General features: G+C 48.5%; 1 protein-coding gene across 2 annotated transcripts in view; it reads right to left on the bottom strand.

Moving 5' to 3' along the window:
- The window catches only part of DDB1 (damage specific DNA binding protein 1), a 93074-nt gene that overhangs the window by 23586 nt on the left and 45453 nt on the right, over positions 1 to 24035 (bottom strand). For both annotated transcript variants that reach the window (XM_073573912.1, XM_073573914.1), the window contains exons 8-9: positions 16345 to 16461; positions 16148 to 16250 (exon numbers count right to left, since the gene is read on the bottom strand). In XM_073573912.1, the coding sequence (XP_073430013.1) occupies positions 16148 to 16250; positions 16345 to 16461 (220 nt within the window). The remainder of the gene's footprint in view (positions 1 to 16147; positions 16251 to 16344; positions 16462 to 24035) is intronic.

The raw sequence follows: 24035 nt of genomic DNA, 5'->3' as shown, positions 1-24035 counted from the left end.
ATTGATGGGAAAATGGATGGAGCCAAATACAGGACCATTCTTGAAGAAAACCTGTTGGCGTCTGCAAAAGACCTGAGACCGGGACGGAGATTTGTCTTCCAACAAGACAATGATCCCAAACATAAAGCAAAATCTACAATGGAATGGTTCACAAATAAACGTATCCAGGTGTTAGAATGGCCAAGTCAAAGTCCAGACCTGAATCCAATCGAGAATCTGTGGAAAGAGCTGAAAACTGCTGTTCACAAACGATCTCCATCAAACCTCACTGAGATCGAGCTGTTTGCCAAGGAAGAATGGGCAAGAATTTCAGTCTCTCGATGTACAAAACTGGTAGAGACATACCCCAAGCGACTTGCAGCTGTAATCGCAGCAAAAGGTGGCGCAACAAAGTATTAAGTTAAAAGGGGCCGGATAATATTGCACGCCCCAATTTTCAGTTTTTGAATTTCCACAAAAATTTAAAATAACCAATAAATTTCGTTCAACTTCACAATTGTGTCCCACTTGTTGTTGATTCTTCACCAAAAATTTACATTTGGTATCTTTATGTTTGAAGCATGATATGTGGGAAGAGGTTGAAAAGTTCCAGGGGGCCAAATACTTTCGAAAGACACTGTACATGGGAGAGATCATCAATATGAGATTGCTAGGGGTCTGACCACCAGGACCGCCATAGATCAGTTGAAGTTCACTGTGGCAGTAGACAGACATAAGCGATGCACATGGCAGGACACAGCAGCTTCATACGTTACTTAGTTACCACTACCAAATACTGCACTGTGTGTGTCATGCATTTGAATGTTGCATTTCTCACTGCACAACCGGCCATTATTGAAGAAAATTTCAGCAAATGGGTTGGGAGTGCAGGAAGTTGGACCCCCACCAATCTCATATAGGTGAGGTAGCCTACAGGTAGGCCATTGTTGCACGATTCCCGCAAAACCCCTTTAAAGAGGACCTTTCACCAGTTTTGGCAGGTTACACTGGCCAGATCATGGAATAGTGGCTACGGAGTGGAATAAAAAAGGTTTTAACTTCTTATCACTTTTGCAGAGGTATCAACTTGTAAAGATAAGATTCTAATTTCCCCTTCGATCAAAAGGGTGTTAGTCGAAACTCTTCTCTGGTGGTGTGTACTTTTTCCCATTTGATGTTGCCAATTGATACGCAGGGGGCATAGTGCATGAAAAGATGGATTTTTGGTTCTTACCGTAAAATCTCTTTCTTGGAGCCTTCATTGGGGGACACAGAATACCATGGGTGTATGCTGCTGCTGCTAGGAGGCTGACACTATGCAAAAACAAGAAAATTTGCTCCTCCCCGGCAGTATACACCCACCGACAGGCACCAAGCACCTCAGTTGGTGAAAAAGCAGTAGGAGAAGCAACGAGAAAAACTCGAACCATATGTACCAACCCAACAAGGGACTCTAAGACCCAAAACGGTACAACTGAAACAGGGAGGGTGCTGTGTCCCCCAATGAAGGCTCCAAGAAAGAGATTTTACGGTAAGAACTAAAAATCCATCTTTCTTTATCGCCTTATTGGGGGACACAGAATACCATGGGACGTCCCAAAGCAGTCCCAAGGGTGGGAACAGCAAAAAGGAATGAAAGTAACCGAAAGGCTCAGGTCGGCCGGTGAGCCATCGCCGCCTGCAGAACCTTCCTACCAACCACAGCATCAGACGAAGCCTGGGTATGAACCCTGTAGAACCTCGTGAAGGTGTGCAAAGATGACCAGGTTGCAGCCTTGCAAATTTGCATGGCCGAGGCCTGGTGACGAGCAGCCCAGGAAGCCGCCACAGCCCGGGTGGAATGAGCTCTTACTCCCGGAGGGGGCCGCTTTTCCTGAAGACGATACGCTTCCAGAATGGTAGAACGAATCCAGCGAGCGATCGTGGATTTGGAAGCCGGAAGGCCCTTCTGGCGACCTTCAGAAATGATTAGCAAGGAATCGGACAGACGAAAGGAAGAGGTCCTGGCAAGATAGACACGCAGGGCTCTAACTACGTCCAGTTTGTGGAGAGACTTCTCAAGAGGATGAGATGGAGCCGGACAAAAAGAAGGAAGGACGATATCCTCATTGATATGGAAAGCGGAAACCACCTTTGGAAGAAAAGAAGGAACGGGCCTGAGGACGGCTTTGTCCTGATGGAGAATGAGGTAAGGGGAACGACATGACAAGGCCGCCAATTCAGAAACTCTTCTGATGGATGAAATGGCGATCAAAAAGGTGACCTTCCAAGAGAGAAGGGACAAAGGAATGTCCTGGAGAGGCTCGAACGGCGCCTTCTGGAGCGCGCTAAGGACGAGGTTGAGATCCCACGGGTCTATTGGCGAACGATGAGGAGGAGCCACGTGGGAAACCCCTTGTAGAAAGGTCTTGACCTGTGGTAGAGAAGCTAGCTCTCTTTGGAAGAGGATAGAGAGAGCGGAAACCTGGCCCTTGAGCGTACTGAGGGACAGACCCGCGTCTAACCCAGCCTGAAGAAACCCCAGGATAGACGGGATAGAAAAAGACATTGGGAAGACTCTTATCTCACCAACGGAAAAAAGCCTTCCAGTACCTATAGTAAATGCGGGAAGAGGCTGGTTTCCTGGCTCTGATCATAGTTTGAATAACCTGACTGGACAGACCTGATTCCTTCAGAATTGCGGTCTCAACGGCCATGCCGTCAAATTCAGAGACTGAGAATTCTCGTGGTAAAGGGGGCCTTGCGAGAGAAGGTCTGGACGGTCCGGAAGCCTCCAGGGAACGTCCGCGAGCATGTTGACCAGTTCCGCGTACCAAGGCCGTCTTGGCCAATCTGGAGCGACTAGAATCACTGGTACGCCTTCCGATTTTATCTTTTTGACCACCCGAGGGATCAATGCCAGAGGCGGGAACAGATACGGAAGTTGAAACTGTGACCACGGAGTCACCAGTGCGTCGCATGCGACGGCTAGAGGGTCCCTGGACCTGGCTACGAACTGCGGCACCTTGTGGTTCATCCGAGATGCCATGAGATCGACATCCGGGATGCCCCAACGGTTGCATATCTGAGAGAAAACCGCGGGGTGCAGGGACCATTCGCCGGACGCTAGGCCCTGGCGACTCAAAGTCGGCTGCCCAATTTTCCACCCCTGGAATATGGACGGCGGAGATTGTCGGAACGTAACGTTCTGCCCAGCGTAGTATCTTGGCCACTTCTGACATTACTTGTTTGCTGCGCGTGCCCCCCTGATGGTTTATGTACGCCACGGCCGTGGCGTTGTCCGACTGAATACAGACCGGCTTGCCGGAGAGGAGGGGCTGCCAGTGAAGAAGGGCCAGGAAAATTGCCCTGATCTCCAAAAGATTGATTGGAAGGAGAGACTCCTGTGGCTTCCAGCAGCCTTGGGCCGCTTTCTGATGGAACACGGCTCCCCATCCTAGAAGGCTCGCATCGGTGGTGATGATTTGCCACTGAGGCGGAAGGAAAGACCTCCCTTGGAGAACTCACGCTGGCCGTAGCCACCAAGTGAGAGACTGCCTCACTTCTCCTTGTTGACCAGCCAACCTAGGCGGCTGAGAGTGTCCAGGGTTATCTGAAGGCTCCGGAGACAGTCCTGGCGAGACGAACCCTTGATCAAAAGATCGTCTAGATAAGGGATGATGAGGATCCCTCTGGAGCGAAGGATGTCCATGACGGTCGCCATCACCTTCGTGAAAACCCGGGGCCCTGAAGCTAGGCCGAAAGGGAGAGCTGTGAACTGAAAGTGGTCTCCCTGAAACGCAAATCGAAGATACTTCTGATGTTGCACACATATTGGAATGTGCAGATAGGCATCCCGAATGTCCACCGAGCAGAGAAATTCCCCGGGCTCCATGGAAGCAATCACCGACCGAAGAGACTCCATTCTGAAATGAAGAATCTTCACGTGGCGATTGAGCAATTTGAGGTCCAGAATAGGACGAAGAGAGCAGTCTTTCTTCGGGACTACAAAGAGATTGGAGTAGAACCCGGAAAACCGTTCGTCTGAGGGAACGGGAACAATGACTCTGGCGGAAAGAAGGGAGGAAATGGCCTGCAGAAAACCCGGAACCTGGGCCCGCTGTCGCAGAGGCCGAGACCGGAAAAACCGTCTGTTCGGGAGTGAAGCAAATTCGATTTTGTAACCGGATGCAACGAGTTCTCTGACCCAAGCGTCGTCTACAACGGACAGCCAAGCATCCGCGAAAAAGGAAAGTCTGCCGCCCACCCTGGAAGAAATTCCAGGTGGGGGTGACCCGTCACTTAGACGAAAATCTGCCGGAATTGGCTCCTGCAGATCTGGAATATTGTCCTCTAGATCTCCAGCGAGGAGCGGGTTTGTAGGAAGGTTTCCTCTGATCCCGCTCCCTGGTGGCAGGCGGCCGATCCTGTTGAGTGGCTCTCTCCGTGGCAGAGAAGGGACGAAAGGGCCTGAATGGTCGAAACCCCCTTTTGTTGAAGGGACGTTTTGGTCGAGACTGGGGAAGCGAAGTACTTTTACCTCCAGTGGCATCGGAAATTATCTGATCCAGCTTTGCTCCAAAGAGCCTAGAGCCATGGAATGGCAGATTGGTAAGCGACTTTTTCGAAGTAGTGTCCGCATTCCATGACTTTAGCTAAAGGACTCGGCGTACAGCTACTATGTTGCTGTTAGCCCTTGCTACGCAGCCGGCCGCGTCCAAGGAGGCGGCCAAAAGGTATTTTCCCGCCTGGTTAATCTGATCTGCAAGATCTGCCAATTCGTCTCGAGGAGCTGACGCTAAGATGCCTCTGCGAAGAATTTTTGCCCAAGTGGAAATGACCTTCGCCACCCAGGCGGATGCAAAAATAGGGCAGAGAGAGGCGCCAGATGCCTCAAAGATAGACCTAGCCAGAGATTCAATCTGCCTGTCAGTAGGATCTTTGAGCGATGCCCCGTCTGGCAGAGAGAGCACCGTTTTAGAGGCTATCCAGGATACTGGAGGATCTACCTCTGGAGCCTTGGACCACTATGAGAGCAGTTCTGCGTCAAAGGGGTAGAGAACGTCCAAATACTTGCGGCCTGAGAAACGTTGCTCAGGGCGCTCCCAGTGTTTGGATAAGGTAGTATCGAAATCGTTGTGATTGGGAAAGGTTCGGGACGGAGGTCTGGCTCGTCTAAGGAGAACCGAGCTTTCCTGAGCCGGAGCCTCATCCTGTTTAAGTTTTAGTGTTTGGAAGATAGCTGCAATAAGACTATCGACCATGTCCCGCGTTTTAGAAACGCTGTTCCCCTCTGAGCTAGCTTCCGAATGAGAATCATCGCCTGACTGAAGGCTGTCATCCGAGGAAGGAGAAGGAGGCCTGGGAGCGGAAGGGCCCTGCGAGCTCGAAGACGAAGTAGACAGAGCCCGCTTCCTAGAAGTCCTTCCCTGTCTGTCTCTCTGAAGGTCGCGGTCAGGTGCGGACGAATCACCCCGAGAGGTGGTCGGGGCAGAGGTGGCTGAGGATAGCTGAGGTAATCGTTCTAAGACCTGGACCAGCGACTGTGATACTTTTGTCAAGTCAGAAACAAGACTGTGACATTGTAACGGCCCACTCCAGGGGGAGAGAGGAGGGAAGAGCGCCCTCTGCGCGTTCCTGAGATGCTGACATAATGGAAGGACTGCAGGGGGGGCAGAATGGGGACGACTGACCCGATGCCCACTTCTTTTTACAGCGCGCACAGGCGTAATAGGTAGCGGTGGGCCTGAAGCAGAGATCCCCTGAAGGGTTGGGCATAAGTGAACTGCACTGAATGGCCGCAGAAAATAGGGAATAACTGCCGAGGAGAGCTAATCCCTGTCCGAGAGCCGAGCCTACCGAGATTCTGTGCGAGCAGCAGAAGAAACGCCGAAGTGTCCCCCAAGCAGCGCAGGAAGGTAGTGAAAACCCAGGAAATCCTTGTGCTGGAAGATGGGGGCGGAGCTTAGCGGCTGCGCCGTGATTGGCTAACGGCGACGGAGAGGGCAAGGCAGAAAGGGGAGGCTGGCATCTCAAAGAGGAAGAAGCCCTGTGATGGGCTAGAAAAGGCGCGCTGAAAAGAGCGCGCTCAGGAAGGGAGGAGGGAGCAGAGAAATTCCCCTCGCTGAGGGGAAACACGGGTATTACATACCTGGTAATGTGTTTTTTCATGACACATGACGGCACCACGAGAGAGGGGATCCGCCCCACAAGGACAGGAAACCTTCAAGATAAAAGGGGCGGCTCCTCTCTCCGCATCAGTTGTTTTACAGAGCACGAGAGGAACTCCGCAGGTTAGTGGACACATAAATAATACATATTTTATACTGCTAAATTTCCAACACCAAGGGAGTGTATAATACTAACAAAACACCCAAATGACGTGATCAAATAGGGCGGGAATATAAGGGTGCCGTCATGTGTCATGAAAAAACACATTACCAGGTATGTAATACCCGTGTTTTTCCATTCTACATGACGGCACCACGAGAGAGTTACAGAGATTTGTATTCTCTTTAGGGGGGGGGATCACTGCCTGTAACACTCTTCTCCCAAATGTGAGATCAGAGGCAGCAGATAGGTCTAATCTGTAATGTCTGAAAAAGGTAGATGGAGAGGACCAAGTGGCCGCCTTACAGATTTGGTCGATGGAGGCGTCCGCTCTCTCCGCCCAGGACGTTGCCATGGCCCTCGTGGAGTGGGCTTTTAGGCCCTCTGGAACAGCCCTGCCTGCACTACTATATGCTAGTATGATGGCCTCTCTCACCCATCTAGCTATAGTTTGTTTAGAGGCTTTAAGGCCTTTCCTTGCCCCCTGATATGAGACAAATAAGGCCCTCTGTTTCCTCCATGGTTTTGTCACCTCTAAATACTGTAGGATACATCTCCTAACGTCTAAGCAATGTAATCTCTCTTCCTTTTTGTTACCGGGGTTAGGACAAAAGGATGGCAAGATTATTTCCTGAGCTCTGTGGAATTTCGACACTACCTTAGGGAGGTATGCTGGATCTAATCTTAACACGACTCTATTGTCCATAACCTGAGTGTATGGCGGGTCTGCTGATAGTGCGTGTAAGTCCCCAACCCTACGTGCCGATGTGAGTGCCACTAACAAGGCTGTTTTTAAAGTTAACACTTTATCTGATGTTGCGTTTATTGGTTCAAATGGGCTTTCCGTTAGAGATGATAGGACTAAATTTAGATCCCAGGGAGGAGGTTTAGGAGATGGGACAGAGTCAGCTCTAGTACAGGCCCGGATAAATCTGGCGACCCATCTATCGTTTGCCAGGTCATAGTTGAATAATGCTGCCAGGGCTGAGACGTGTACTTTCAGGGTGCTGACCGCTAAACCCAAGTCTAAACCCCTTTGTAGAAACTCTAGCACTGCGCTCACAGGTACTTCCCCCTCCTGTATTGGGCCTGAGGTGGACAAAAATTTTCTCCATATTCTCCCGTATATTTTTGTAGTCACTGGCTTTCTGCTACTGATTAGGGTGGAAATCAACCTTGCTGAAAAACCTTTCTTCTCTAACAGTGACCTTTCAAATTCCAGGCTGTCAAATGCAGCCTGGAATTCGGAGGGTGATTGAAGGGACCCTGTGTTAGGAGGTCATGGTCCTCTGGGAGCACCCATGGGTCTGTCACTGACATCACTCTTAGTCAATAGAACCACGGCCTTTTTGGCCAAAAGGGAGCTATCATAATTACTCTGGCTTGGTCCTCCCTGATCTTCTTCAGGACTAATGGAATGAGGCATATCGGAGGGAAGGCGTACAGGAGACCTGATGTCCATTTTATCCTGAAGGCGTCTACCGCCAGTGGCATGTCTGCTGGCCTTAGGGAGCAGAATTTTTGAACTTTTCTGTTGGTTTTTGAGGCGAAGAGATCTATTATGGGTTTTCCCCACCTCTGCACAATTTGTTGAAAAATGGACTCTTTTAGGCACCATTCGCCTTGCTTTAAGCGGTTTCTGCTCAGAAAGTCCGCCTTCAGGTTGTCCACGCCTCGGATATGCAGGGCCGATAATGAGAGAAACTGATGTTCCGCCAGAGTCAGGATTCTTCTTGCTATTTCCATTAATGCCCGAGAACGGGTGCCCCCCTGATGGTTCACGTATGCAACTGCTGTATGATTGTCCGATAGGACTTTCACATGATGTCCTCTCAGGTGTGTCAGCAATCCTTCCAGCGCTCTTTCGATGGCTAGTAGCTCCCACTCGTTTGAGGATAGATCTTTTTCCTCCTGAGCCCAAGGATCTTGGAGCCATAGGGTGTCTAGATGGGCTCCCCAGCCCCAGGGACTGGCATCTGTCGTGACTACTCTGGAGGCTGTATATGTCCAGGGTACTCCCCTCGGAGAAGACTATCTGTAACCACCATCTTAGTGACTGGAGTACAGGATCCGGGATGGTGAGCTTCTGTTCTAACTGCCCTTGAAGCGTCAGATCGCTTTGTAACATACACCACTGAAGTTCCCTTGTGTGAAATTGAGCCCATTTTACCGCTGGTATGCAGGAGGTTAGGGACCCCAACACTGACATGGCTTTCCTCAGAGTCATTGTTGGCTTTCCTAATGTTGTCCTGATTAGATTTTTGATTTTCTCTTCTTTCTCCTTTGGGAGGCGACATTCCTGTATTACCGAGTCTATTGTTAGGCCCAAAAAATTCTGGACCATTGTTGGCTCCAACCTGGATTTTTTGAGGTTCAGTTGCCAACCCAGAGTCTGAAGAGTCTCTATCACTATCTTGACTCGTTCCTGACAGTGAGAGAAATCTTTCCCCACTATCAAGAAGTCGTCCAGATATGGTATTACTAGAGCATCTTTTTCTCTGAGATGTGCCGTGACCTCCGCAATTAATTTCGTGAAGACCCGGGGGGCTGTTGCCACCCCAAAGGGCAGAGCCTTGTACTGAAAGTGATGCCACTGAGATTTTATCTGGACTGCCACCCTGAGATATTTGCGGTCTTGCTGCCGGATCGGGACATGATAGTAAGCATCCCTGAGATCCAGGACCGACATGTAACACCGAGGGAAGAGGAGTTTCACTGTAGATCTTATCGTCTCCATCTTGAATGATGGGACTACTAGATACTTGTTGAGGCCTTTCAGATTTATAATCGTCCTCCAGGAATCGTCTGGTTTCTTTATCAGAAATAGGGGGGAGTAAAAGCCTTCCTTCTTTTCTTTTTCTGGAACTTCTTCTAGTACGAGTTTTTGTATAAGTGATAATACCTCCTCTTCCAAGCTCTTTTGTCTTTCTTGAGATGATTGTACCGGAGTTTGAATGAATTTTTGTGGTGGCCAGTGGTGGAATTTTAACTCCAGACCTGACCCTACTATCTGTCGGATCCAGGTGCTGGATGAGATCCTTTCCCAGGCTGGGAGGAAGTGAGAGAGCCTTCCCCCCACCTGAGAAGGACCGTCACTGGGCGGGTTTTTTGGCTTCTCTTGGGGGCTTACTGAAATAGAAGCCTCTCCCTCCTCTGTATCGTCTGTCAGAATTGTTTCTGTCACGATCTTTAAATTGTTGTCTTCTGAATTTTCGGCCCCTCTGAAAGGAGCGCCGAAAGGCTTGAAATGGTTGTTTCGGAAAATTCTTTTTTGTATCACTCGCTTTTTCCAACACTTCATCCAATGCCGGACCGAATAAGAAATTTCCTTCACATGGTAGAGAGCAAAGTTTCATTTTTGCCTGAGTGTCCCCCGGCCAGCATTTGAGCCATACCGCACGCCGTCCTACATTGGTTAAGGCTGCTGACTTTGACGCTAGCCTGGCCGAATCTGCTGACGCCTCTGCGAGAAAGTCTGCCGCCGCTTTAATAGCCGGTAATGCTTCCAGAATCGTCTCTCTGGGAACTCCTTGTTCTAATTGATCCTCCAAGTTGTCTGTCCATATCTTCAAGGACCTAGCCACACAAGTGGCTGCGATGGCGGGTCTTAGTGCCCCAGCCGAGGTTTCCCAGGCTGCCTTAAGGCAATTGTCCGCCTTCCGGTCCAGTGGTTCTTTTAGAAACCCCAGGTCCTCAAAGGGTAGGGAAGATTTTCTGGCGACCTTTGATATCACTACATCAATTTTGGGGGCCCTATCCCAGGATGAGGATGCCTCTTCCTCAAAGGGGTATCTCCTCTTCAGGGAATTCGTTATCTGGGACTTCCTTTCTGGTTTTTCCCATTCGCGTTTTAGGAGTGCTTTCAGTTGCTCATTAACAGGGAAGGTCTTACGTTTTTTCTTTTGCAGTCCACTGAACATGAGTTCTTGGGCTGTCTTTTTTGCTCGCTCTTCTACTAGCCCCATGGTAGATCTAACTGCTTTAATGAGTTCATCTGTAGTTTCTACTGGGAACGTATCTTCCCCGTCCGAGCTACTTCCTGAATACTGCGTCTTATTTGAGTCGTCTTCTGACCCTGTAGAGTCTTGTTGAGAGACCCCTGAGGGGCTTGATCTCCTAGTTTTCCTCTCTGTATCTACAGATTGTAATGCTCTTACTGACTTGGAAACTTCTGTCTGAATTATGGACCTCAGACTATCCGAAAATGAGGGTGTCTCCTCCGCTATGGTCTTGTTAATGCACTCCTGGCATAACTTTTTGTTCCAGGCTGCTTCTACGGGACTTTTACATAAAGCACATTCTTTATTTTTAGACTTTCCTCTACATTTCTTAGGGACCTCCTATACTCCACCCCGCCAATGTATGTAAGAGGAGGAGGAGAGGGAAGAGAGGAGAAAAGAGAAAGAGAACAGACATTAGATTACTGGACTTTCTCGAAGTTCACTCACCACTCGGGCGCTCCACAGAACGGGTACCGGATCTGGAGGCTGACTGGTCCTTTCACTGTCTCCCAACGAGACTATGGACCCCTCTTTCCTGCGGTGACGATCCGCCCGTGCGCTGCCCGAGTGGCTCACACTACTGCTGCGGCGTGTCTTTGCTTTCTCCTCTGAGCACGACCGCCTCTCCTTTGCTTCCTGGCGTGGTTGCACATGCTCTGGCGAAGGGCTCTCCATTATGCTGCCTATGGCTGCGAGTAGTCACCTCCAACTCAAAATTGGTGCTGTGACGCCTGCTCGCCTTTTCTGGCGATCTTAAATAGCACCTCCTTTTTTTTTTTTTTTGGACCACCTGGTCCCGCACCTGCCCCGCTAGTGTCTGTGTGGACGCGCGCGCGCACGTGCGTGCCCCATGCCTCTGCGTGCCCCCCCCGGGACCATGCACACCTTCTGCCTCTCGCAGGCCCCGCGGCGCGTCGCTCTACTTCCGGGTCGCACGCAACCACTTCCGGTTCATCGGCCGTCATGCGCGCTCCCAACGCGCGCGCCTCCCGGTGCGGCCATACGAACCTGGGCCGGGTGAGTGCCTGGGCCCTACTTGCTTCGGGGCCCCCAGACACCCCTTACCTGCCCGATGGCCTGGCCACCACTGACTGCAGGTATCCTTTTCGCTGTGGGGTCCGGTGTCTGGTCTTCAACAGGGAGGGTACACTGTCTGTGGCCTCCGAGGAGCATTTTTCTCTGCCCGGGCACCGATGTGTCTCCTGGGCTGCATGGCCACTGTATGTCGACAGGGAGGGAACACTGCAAGTGGCCTCCCTGGACCTTCCTTGTGTGCTGTCATCTTGGAGGGTCCACCGCCAAGGTACCCCGCTTCGCCTGGGCATCTGCCCTACCGGCTGTGGCCATGCCTTCGCTCAGGGGGGAGATAGGCATATATGGCCCCCGAGGCGACTACCGGTACCCGGCGTCGGGTGTAGCAAACCCATGCCTGCCATTAATCACCCGACCCGGGTCCAGGCATCCTCTTCTTTCTTCAAAATCTTCAAGAGGCTTTCATCTTGAGGGTTCCCCGTCGAGGACAGGAAACCAACTGATGCGCCCCTTTTATCTTGAAGGTTTCCTGTCCTCGTGGGGCGGATCCCCTCTCTCGTGGTGCCGTCATGTAGAATGGAAAAAGTAAAAGTGACGGCGCCGCAGCCCCATGCCTACCCCGACATACCGCACTCAGGAAGCAATATGACAGCGGTCCCCTGCTTGCGACGCTGCTGCGGTGAGTGAAGGGATCCCCAGAGTCTCCCTGACTAGAAAAGGGGGAGGGAAGGGACGCAAACAGCTGTGTGAGCGCGCGGCAGGCAGAAAGGGCGGGAGATTCAAAAATTGTGGACATGTAATCCCAGGGTCCAACTTTTCCCATGCACTGAAGCCTATGCGGGGCCGGAGGGAACGTACAGGCACTTACCTGACGTCCCTGAAGAGGATGACCACAGGGGCCCACGGGGAAACGGCAGGCCACTGGGGGGAAGGGAGTCCTCTGTACCCGCATCCTGCAGAAGACGGCTTGAACCACCTGCGATCGCCGTCTTCCTCTCAGCCCTGTCCCGAGAGAGGGGTGAGGAGGGGGATTCGGCAAGGACCAGCCACCTGTCCACAACCCTTATCACCGGAAGGTGATAGGGAAAAGTCCTGCCTGCGGTACTGAGAGTTGCGATGTGGGTGACACCACACTGCTCGCTCAGCCGCATGATATAGGAAATCAGGGTGATAAGTATACCCTGTTTCCCAACGGAAAAAAACCTAAAAGATAAAAGAAGAAAGGATTAAAAAGTTCAAACTAAACCCTGAAAGGAAAAATTGGATTAATAACTGCGGATCTGGGGAGATCCCGGTCCGCCTCCTACAGACACTAAGCACAAACTGAGGTGCTTGGTGCCTGTCGGTGGGTGTATACTGCCGGGGAGGAGCTAATTTTCTTGTTTTTGCATAGTGTCAGCCTCCTAGCAGCAGCAGCATACACCCATGGTATTCTGTGTCCCCCAATAAGGCGATAAAGAAAGAACAGCCAGAGAGAAGCCTAGATCAGGGTCTCTCCTGTGAGACATGTAATGCACTGCTCCTCACAGATCTCTGCACTGACTGCGTAAAGTACAGCAGAGCTGTGTGTCATTACAAACTCCTCTAACAGCTTTCATCTCATAGCAATCATAGATGGGTGAGGGGAATAGAGCAGAACTGACAGTGCCCCAAGATGAAAGTTGCAAGTGGTGTTTGTAATGACAGTAGGTGCAGAGATCAAGGAGGAGAGCAGGCCTGTGTGTCATTACATGTCTCACAGAAGAAAGCTGGCTCTTCGCTTCTCTGAGGGCATTTTCTTTTTTATCCCTGCATGATGCCTCCCAATTACTTCTACAGCATGCTGCAATAGTATGGTACTGCAGTAGGAAGTACAAGCCTTTTCAAGGTTCCCTTAATAGAACCAATAAATATAGAATTGTTAGAAAAAAAAGGTTTAAAAAAACCTGATCTCACTGCAGAGCTGTGTGTGACTATACCTGACACGTCTATAGGTTCCTCTCAGCTTCCAGCTCACAGGCAGACAGGGTGTAATATTGTTGCAATACCGCAGAGCTCAGAGAGAAAAAAAAATGTCTGCAAGAAGAGAAAGGTCATTTCTCCTGTTCTGTGTTGGTTACTTGTCTCACTTGTAACTCCCCTTTAGTGTAAAATAAGCTCTGGGGGCAGAGTTATCTTCCAGGCACCATCCCCCCAGAGCCTGGAAGAGGTCATTTACACATAAGAAAAAAAAATGGATATCTCTGGAATAAGACATCAGATCACAGATATGAAAGAGATGGCTGAGGCTTGTTTCACATTTCCACTATTTGACGGGAGGCTAAATCCGCCAGAGGCATTAAAAACGGATCCGCCTCCGTCATGTGCTAAACGGATGTCAGCGGATCCGTGTAGTGTATGTATCCGGTGAAGTCAGCTAGCGGGGGAAATTAAAAGGAACCGCGGTCTGGGAAGGGGAGTAAAGAGAGAGAGGGAGGGGGAGAGAGAGGGAGGGGGAGAGAGAGAAAGAGAGAGAGAGAAAGAGAGATAGCAGGGAGAGGGAGAGATTTGCATTGCTGCGGCTTTTCCGGAAATGCATTCAGGGTTAAATTGCTCGGCAGAGGAATTCTGCCAGGCATGCGCAATTGAAAATAACGGACCGTCGCTCTGAAAAAACGTTTCAGAGTCCGTCTCCTCCGCCCGGGAACCGCTAAAATTTTCACGAATCCGTCAAAAAACAGATGTGACGGACGACCGTCAAAATTCACCACTAATGTGAGTCTATGGGGAAAAAACCCGGATCCGCCAAAAAAAGGGGCGGATCTGTTTTTTTCTAAAAGTGGCGGATTTTGACTAACGTCAAACAACGGAAATGTGAAACAGGCCTTTGGAGGGTCCTTACTGACAGATTCCCTTTAATTTCACCTCTTCGTTGCAGAGATATTGGCTAAGTGTTTGGCACCTAATGAGTTAACATTTCTTCGCACTGGGGGTGCATACCTCTCTCTATGATGCTGACCAATCATAAAGTAGGCTGTAACACTCAAAGGAAAGACGACCACATCCCCCACTATAGAGCAGAGATTTCTGTGTGTGTTAGGGCCCCGTTTCACTTAGCAACGCACCAGCGATCCCGATAATGATACGACCTGGTAGGGATCGCTAGTGCGTCGCTAAATGATCGCTAGTAAGCTGCCAAACAGGCAGATCTCTTCAGCAACGATCCAGCGATCAAACACAGCGATGCATGCTGGCCAGAGGGACGCCGACGACAAAAAATGGCCCAGGACATTCCTGCACGATCAGCGATATCCAGCAGGGGGGCCGGTCGCTACTGCGTGTCACATGTGGCGTGATCGCTGTGGCGTCACAAAATTGGTGATTCATTAGCGATCTCGCTATGTGAGACGGAGCCTTTAGATGTAAGAATACAGATATGATCTCCTGGTCAAATTTCCTGTGTAATTAAAAAGCACAGATGACTAACATCATTCAGATAAGGTCCTTGTGGAGGAAAGTGCAGCACAGCTAAAGGCCTCGTCACACACAGCGATCTCGCTAGCAAGATCGCTGATTTTGTGACGCCACAGCGATCTCGCCGTGTGTGACGGGGATCATTGACCTGCCCCCTGCCGGGTATCGCTGATCGCACTCCATCGTCCTGGGCCGTTTTTTGATCGCTGGTCTCCCGCTGGCCAGGGGGCATCGCTACGTGTGACAGCGAGAGACCAGCGATCAGCGACGCTGGGAGCTGGTTTCCAATGTAAACAGTGGGTATCTAAGAGCCGCGCGGCTCTTAGATACCCGATGTTTACATCGGAAACCAGCTTGCTCGCTGGTCCTGATCGTCTAACGATGTCCCAGCGATCCCAGCCATGTCGGATCGTTGGTGGGATCACTGGGACATCATTATGTGTAACGGGGCCTTAAGTTTAGCTGTGTCAAATTACAAAGCCTTCTATCACTTCTCCTAGCATGGTCACCTCTGCTGTACCAACCCTCCTGAGTTGAGTCACACTTATATCTACTGTGCTCAGGGCAGTGAGAACAAATCAAGGTTTAATTATGTCTCAATCAGGAGTAGCCCAGAACGGACTGTTCATGTGAGACAGCCTGCTCTGTTCACACTGTAGAGCGAATACAAGTTGCCCTGAGTTCAATGGACATAAGTGGGATACTAACACATCAACGGAGGGGCAGTGCAGCAGAGGTGACCATGCTAGGAGAATTGACAGAAATGTTTGTAATGTGACAGCTAAGCTCAGCTGTGCTGCCCGTACCTCACAGGGACCTTACCTGAAAGTTGTTAGTCATCTGTGGTTTCTAATCATGAAGGAGGTTGGACCAGGAGATCAGAGCTGGATCATTACACCTCACACACTGCTCTGAGCTATGGACGGGTCATGGTCTTTTTTCCTTTGATTGTTGCTACCTGCTTATGATTGGTCAGCATCATACAGGGAGAAGTGCATACCCCCAGTGAAAACAGTTAACACCCACTTAGACGTAATGAAAATTAACTCAAACTTAAAAAAGAAAAAGTTGTAAACCGCTCTGCAGCTAATATTACATGAGGACAGTTAACGTGAAAAAATTGGTGATGGGTTCTATACAAATACAAATATATATATTATATACACACACACACGCGCGTTTGGTATCACCATAATAACGCTTGGAAAAAGGGGAGAAAAACAAAAAAGATTAAAAATCACCATGTGGAGAAGGGGTTAATGGTCTAAGTCTACTTGACTTACTTTAGTAGGAAGATATCTGCTGCCAGATTCCCTGTAAGTGAAGAGTGAGGTGTCTGGCCACAGGCTGGGGACTGCTAATGGAAACAAGCTGACTGTGGGTTGCAACATTACCTTTGATCCCTGGTAGGTCAATGCTGGCGTGTTCATGGATACCAATGCCATTTCTGATAATCCTTAGTGAACCTTCCTTAAAAGCTCCAGAGCAGGTAACAAGCTGCAGAGGGGAAAAAGTAAAATATATATATATATTTATTTTTTGCAAAGAAATGATAAGAATTACTTGAGAAACAAAAATTCTTTAATCTCACCTGGCCCTGGCCCTGTCTCTCAAGGTCTACAACACACATGTCCACGATGGGGCCCAAGTTAGTGAAAGTTTCCATGGCTACAACGTAAGAGCCCTGCTCGTTGCTGTCTGCAGTAAGCTACATAGAGACAAAAAAAAAAAAAGAAAGACATTAGATATTGGTTAATATGAGTGGTGAGGTTAGCAAGAGAAAGGACAGCGCCCACAAATATAATGCATGAATAAATGTGGAAAAATTTTCGGCCGGTGTGGAATAAAATTCTGGAAAGTAAGAATGTTTCCAAAAATGTTCTTATAGTTTATTTCTGTCAATTAACAAAATGCAAAGTGAATGAACAAACAGAAATATAAATCACCTTTGTGTTTGGGGTGACGGCTCTGCCTTTAACACCGCATCAAAGAATCAATCCCTCTAAATACACTTGCAGTGTTTTGAAGAAACATGGAGATTGCGCCAAATCCAAACATCTTGGAGAACCAACCACAGATCTTCTGGGGATGTCACTTGTGAAAAATCCTTCTGTCTCTTCATGTAATCCCAACAGACTGGATAATGTTGAGATCAGGCCTCTGTGGGCCGGATCATCACTTCCAGGACGCTATGTCCTTTACACTAGATATAGTTCTTAATGACACTGGCCGTATGTTTGGGGTCATTTTTCTGCTGCAGAATTAATTTGGAGCCAATCAGTCGCCTCCCTGATAGTATTACATGATGGGTAAGTATCTGTCTGTAGTTCTCAGAACTGAGGACACTATTTATCCTGGGCAAATCCTCAACTATAATTTCTGGAATGCAGCCGCAAACTTGCAAGGACCCTCCACTGTTAGCTGCAGAAACTCCTTATTGTTCTGCTTTCCCGCTCTTCAGAGAAAAACTGACTTGTGTTATGGCTATGTGCACACGTTGCGGATTCTGCTGCGGATCCGTAGCGTTTCAGGATCTGCGGGTCCGCAGCAGATTTAGGTGCGTTGTACAGTACCATTGTTTTCAATGGTAAACTAAAAAACGCTGTGCACATGCTGCGGATTTTTCTGCGCGGATTTGCTGCAGGTTCATATCCGCAGCATATCAATTCTTTGTGCGGATTCCGCTGCGGTTTCACACCTTCTCCACTGTGAGGTGTGAAACCACAGGGCTAATCCGCAGGTCTTTTGACCTGTGGATTTACCTGCGGACTTTTCCAAATCCGCGCGGAAAAATCCGCAGCACCTAAAACTACGTGTGCACATAGCCTTAGGGATACTTCACACTAAGCGAGATCGCTAGCGAGATCGCTAGCGAGATCGCTGATGCGTCACCGATTTTGACCCCGGACGTGGACCTAATGGCATCACATTTCAATGCCAAGGTCTCCAATTTCATGTCCAGGACACACGACACGCGGTCGCTCGGAGCGCATGCCCTGGTGCAGGACTGGACCCAGTTCCAGCCTCTGTACATTTTTCCACCCATCCCCCTGATCTCCAGAGTCGTGAGGAAGATCAAACAAGAGGGAGTTCCAACCATCCTGATTGCGCCGGACTGGCCCTGACGTACATGGTACGCCGACGTCGTGCAACTTACAGCAGATGCCCCCTGGCGTCTCCCCAACCGTCACGACCTTCTGTCACGAGGTCCGTTCTACCATCTGAACTCAGGGGCGCTCAATTTGACGGCGTGGCCCTTGAAACCTGGGTTCTAACCCAAGCAGGCCTCTCACCAGACGTCATCACAACCATGATCAGAGCAAGAAAGCCAGCCTCCACCAAGATTTATTATCGTACCTGGAGAGCTTTCTTTACCTGGTTCGAATCCCGTGGACAGGTCCCACTCCCTTATTCCCTCCCGAAGGTGCTGGGTTTTCTTCAATCGGGCCTGGATGCCGAGCTATCCCTAGGCTCGCTTAAGAGCCAGGTGTCAGTGCTTTCAGTGCTTTTCCAAAGGCGTATTGCTAACAAGCCGCAAGTAAGGACTTTTCTCCAGGGAGTTTCCCGATTGGTTCCCCCCTACAGACGCCCACTGGAAATGTGGGATCTCAACCTGGTCCTGACAGCATTTCAGGCACCACCTTTCGAACCCCTTAAGTAAGTCCCACTCCGCATCCTGTCACAGAAAGTGGTTTTTCTGGTGGCAATCACCTCGCTGCGCAGGGTGTCTGAATTGCCAGCACTCTCCTGTAGACGGCCTTTCCTAGCTTTTCACCAGGACAAGGTGGTTCTCCGTACAGTACCATCCTTCCTTCCGAAGGTTGCGTCCACCTTCCACCACAATGAAGAAATTTCACTGCCATCCCTTTGCCCGGTTCCGGTTCATAGAGTGGAGAAGGCTCTGCATACGCTTGACCTCGTCAGGGCATTGCGTATATACGTGTCTAGGACTGCACCCTTCCGGAAGTCTGATTCTCTTTTCCTTCTTCCGGAGGGTGTTCGCACGGGTCTCCTGGCTTCCAAAGCTACCCTTGCCAGGTGGATCAAGTCCACCATACAAGAGGCTTACCGACTTAACAATTCTCCTCTTCCGGCTGGTATCACGGCACACTCTACACGGGCAGTAGGGGCCTCCTGGGCCATTCAGAACCAGGTTTCAGCACAACAAGTGTGTAAGGCGGCCACTTGGACTAGCCTACACACGTTTACGAAACACTACAGTGTTCATACCCAGTCCTCAGCGGATGCGCGCCTGGGTAGACGGGTCCTGCAGGCGGCAGTGCCCCAAGATTAGGAACCTGCTAGCACAATATTCGTCCATTGCTTCCCACCCAGGGACTGCTTTGAGACGTCCCATGGTTCTGTGTCCCCCAAGGAGGCGACAGAGTAAAGGAGATTTTTGTGTACTCACCGTAAAATCTCTCTTAGCCTCTAAATGGGGGACACAGCTCCCACCCTGCTGCCCTTACGGGCCGTTGTTTACGGTTGAGTTCTCATATTGTTCTTTGATCTCGTACATAGTAGCCTTCTTACAGGCATGGTTATGTTTCTGTTACGTTCCTCCTAATGCTTTTGCACAAAACTGGAGAAGGCTGACGCCGTCCAGGGGTGTATACTGCAGAGGAGGAGCCAAAGTTGATCTTTTCAGATTATGCATAGTGTCGCCTCCTAGTGGACAGCAGCATAACACCCATGGTTCTGTGTCCCCCAATTAGAGGCTAAGAGAAAGAGATTTTACGGTGAGTACACAAAAATCTCCTTTTTGTGCACGTGCAGGTATGTGTATAAAAGAAGCGATATGATAAAGGTATGAAAGTTGTCAGAGGTATTAACAAAGACTTTCTGCCAGAAACATCCATGGTGTACTGATTAAAGTATGTCTGGTCGCTGGGATCTTTTCCAAAGTGCTGTAATGTTCAGTAAAGCCGAGCAGTCCCTTTGAAGACTTTCTGCTACAATCGACATGCCTCAAGATATTTGGCAGGAGAACACATTAAAAGGGATTGTCTGCTTTAGAACACTCTCCTAAATGCTCTATTAGGGGGTTTAGAGTTAACACTTAGCCGGGACGCGGTCAGGCAATATGGACTTCTTGCTTTCCCCCTTTAGTAGCACAATTGATGGAAGATTCAGCGAGATACATTGTGCGACTGTCTTATTTTCAGAAGGATGTTTTTAACAAAGAAATTATCCGATAGATACAACTCATGCAAGAACCAGGGATGAATGCGACAATAACTACATGACTCTGCAACAGGATCAGAAATCTGCATTAACGTGTCTTGATCACTACTTTATGTAAAAGAACTTTTAATTTCGATGTGTTCAAAAGACTTACATACACCCTGTCAATATTATTCAGTGGGTGCTGAACAATGACAAAATACTCAGGGTGGAATTAGGACAGGATGACAGTCCCTTACAAGAGGTGCAGGAAGGGTGCTTCATTAAAGGTCATCTGTTACCAGGCTTATGTGGGAGCAGCCTGAAGTGGGGCAGAGACCCTGATTCCAGCAATGTGTCAATTACTGGGCTGCTTTCTGCAATTCTTATAAAATTCCCTGTTTTCTCTGCTGCAGATCTAGCAGTTCTCTGAATACTGATCTCTGTATAACCCCACCCACACCACTGATTGACAGCTTCCTGTGTACACTGTGTATAGGCAGAAAGCTGCCAAATCAGTGGTGGAGTTATACAGAGCTCATGAATATGGAAGACTACCTGGCAGCAGGTTTACTGGTCCTCTAGTAATAATCTCCTGCTGATAAAACTGTGATTCTATCAACACTACAGCAAATAGCAAAGTAAGTGACACCTCGCTGGAATCAGTGTTTTGGCCCCTGCATCATGCTGCTCTCAGATTAATTGGAAAAATCCTAGAATTCCTTTTAATAGGTGATGAAACACGGTACCATGACAGGGGCGCATATTAGATAGTCGCCACTTCTCAAGCTGATTGGAGCCAGTTTTATAGGTCTAGTTTTAATCTGTGTAGGTTGACCTATGAGATACATATTCCATTATAAGCTAGGAACTTTTCCAACGAGTTATTTGTGAATAAGTAAGTGGGGCAACTCCCAGCCAAGGGTCTTCTCATTATAAAGGCTGGAAATAGAAGCTATCTTCATTCTGTTACACAACGCCATTATGGTTGGACTTTACAACAAATAAGGGTTGTAAAAATGACTATAGACTTCAGGAGAGAGACTTTACTAGTTAGACATTAAATGGCAACTGTACAACTTCATCTCTTCTGATAATGTGCTGAATGGGGAATCTGCAAATCAGGTCCTTGTCTCTGCTCCTGCTCTGCTGTCTATCAAACTGCAAACAGGCATATCAGAAAGGCTAGGAAAGACACCATTGGACAATGGCAGGATAAAACAAACGCATGCTGGGATAGGGAGGGTAATTGCAGCACCTGTAGTGCTGGCAGTATGCCGGTGAAAAGGGCCCCCTACTCAAAGGGTGGATGGCACGTTACAGAGCATAAACGATGCAGAGGCAATACCAGGACATATAAGCATGTAAAGCTGCCTTACTTTGTTATTTGGGATGAAGGCAGCTAGACCGTGCTTTTCTACAGGTTTTGTGTGAAAAGATGGCTATACTTCAAGAACTTGTGTAGATATATTAATAGAAAAGCAAATTACTGTGTGCATTGGCTACTTGACCCCTGGCATCTCATCTGCCAAAAACAAACAGTTTTTCTCTGTCACCAGAGCTCAGGGTTGGACGTAGTGCCATGCTTGTTTCTAGGGAAGTCCATAAACCAGAGCAGTTCGACTTTTTAGCACCGCTACGGAGAAAAAAAAAAGCCCAACGTCTGCCAAAGAGATCAGGCATTGAAAGCTCGGGCTGAAGAATTGATTCCATTAAGGGATTTTATAGTCTTAACTTAAACCGGTCACCTTAAGTCAAGTCTAAGTACTGCAGACTGCCAAAACTGGTCCTGTGGGGTTTATGTAAGCTTCCTGCACCCTTAGCACTGCCACAGCCCTGTCTAAAAGACTACTAGACAGCAACAAAGCCACCCAGAGGCAAAAGAAGGTACTGCATACCAAATGGTAATTTCACTGCAGATTGTTTCATGTAGTTCAAAATATTCCTAAAATGCTTTTATTGAAAAAGGAGTTGTGGTAGCTTGGCCCCCCCAGATGTAATATGTACGGAAATTATAGAAGAATGCCACCCCACAAACACACCCAAGCTTTTAAAGGGGTTATCACACAAATTGGAAAAATAGGTTGCCCCCAACCTACTGCACATCCACCTGACCTATCTACTCTCTATAAATCCATATTATCTGTATAGCTCTCTGTTCACCGCTAGTTACATCTACTGCACATGCTCCACTTCTCCCATCATTAGCGCACAGTATCGGCCTCATCACTGTCAGATCACTGCACCGCAGGAGAGATACTGGACATGTGCGTCCACTACTGAAGGAAGACCTGCCTCCAGCTACAGGAGAGACAAGATGAAATCACTGTTAAAGGAAGCCTGCAACATCCAGATACGCCATTTACCTTCCAATGTAGAGGTGCGCTGCAGGTAAATAGGGTTTATAATCTGCTCAGCCGGCTGACTACAGGGAGAAAGGCACCGGAGCAGTGCAAGGAAAGGTCGCAGTCAACAAGGCTGTAATCACTCACTAAGAAAAGGGATTGCCAGCTCACCAGTAGTAGTAGCCAAGTTGGCGTTTTCTAACAAACTAGCTCTGACAAAGAACGCGCGTACGTTCGAAATGCGTTGCTTCGCACATATCTGCCTTGGATCTAATTTTTTTTTAACTTTCTTATAGAATAATGTTTAAAGAATTTTTTTTTACCAGGAGCTGGAATTCTTTATTTTTTTTTTCCTGTAATCACTCACCATCATACTGATTGACAGCCTGCACACACTCACTGTCCATCAGTGTGCCAGAGAGGGATCACAGCTGCCCATAGGAGACTATAACATCACCTGCATCGCCTTATGACTGGCAGCAAGGAGAATGAAACGGAGAATGAAACGTCATCCGGTAGGATGTAAATGCCTTTCACCTGCCGATAACCCGTACAGTCTCTGAAGACAGACAGTGTTTCTGACAAGCTGCCTTTAATGGAAGCATGTACTTTATTTAGTATATTGCAAATATATTTATTTTCAAATGCTATAGTGAGTTTTGAGCAATACTTTTTGTAGGACAACCCATGTTTTACCCACTTAAAGCGCCATTCCATTTTTTTTGTTTTGTTTCAGCGCTGGAGTGGCGCTTTAAGTGTAAGTCCCCAATCCCTGTTTTTATACTCGCCTTCCAGCGGCTTCACCTTTTACTGATACCTCTCCAGCGGCGCCATCTTGTGAGCGCAGCTTCTGACCGACCGGAAGTCAGTAGTTACGTCACAAGAGCTCAATGCAAGTCTATAAGAGCCATAACAAAGCCAGAAAAAGGCTTTCAGATGTATGAAAAGTGACTTCCCGTGCGCGTCATGAAACACTGGAGCCGCCGACAGGTCAGGGGACAAAAACTGAACTTGGGAATTATAGGCCAGTAAGTTTAACCTCAACTGTGGGTAAAATCCTGGAGGGTTTTCTAAGAGATACTATACTGGAGTATCTGAAGAAGAATAACCTCATGACCCAATATCAACATGGGTTTACAAGGGACCGTTCCTGTCAGAATAATCTGATAAGCTTTTATGAAGAGGTAAGTTCAGGACTGGACCAAGGGAATGCAGTGGACGTAGTGTACATGGACTTTTCAAAATCTTTTGATACGGTGCCACACAAAAGGTTGATACATAAAATGAGAACAATGTGGATAGGGGAAAATATGTGTAAGTGGGTTAAGAGCTGGCTCAGGGATAGGAAACAAAGGGTGGTTATTAATGAAGGACACTGGGACTGGGTCACGGTTAGCAGTGGAGTACCACAGGGGTCAGTTTTGGGCCCACTTCTTTTTAACATATTTATTAATGACCTTGTAGGGGGCAGAGAGAGTAGAATTTCAATATTTGCAGATGATACTAAACTCTGCAGGGTAATCAATACAGAGGAGGACAATTTTATATTACAGGAGGATTTATGTAAACTAGAAGCTTGGGCTGATAAATGGCAAATGAGCTTTAATGGGGATAAATGTAAGGTCATGCACTTGGGTAGAACGAACAGGATGTATAATTATGTGCTTAATTGTCAAACACTGGGCAAAATTGTCACTGAAAAAGACCTGAGTGTATGGGTGGACGACAAACTCAAATTTAGTGGCCAGTGTCAGGCAGCTGCTGCAAAAGCAAA

This window comes from Dendrobates tinctorius, unplaced genomic scaffold (genome assembly GCF_039654945.1).
Source record: "Dendrobates tinctorius isolate UK_male_01 unplaced genomic scaffold, ASM3965494v1 ptg000037l, whole genome shotgun sequence".
Lineage (NCBI taxonomy): Eukaryota > Metazoa > Chordata > Amphibia > Anura > Dendrobatidae > Dendrobates > Dendrobates tinctorius.
The sequence above is the reverse complement of the archived record's forward strand: the minus strand, read 5'-3'. Positions and strand labels throughout refer to the sequence as shown.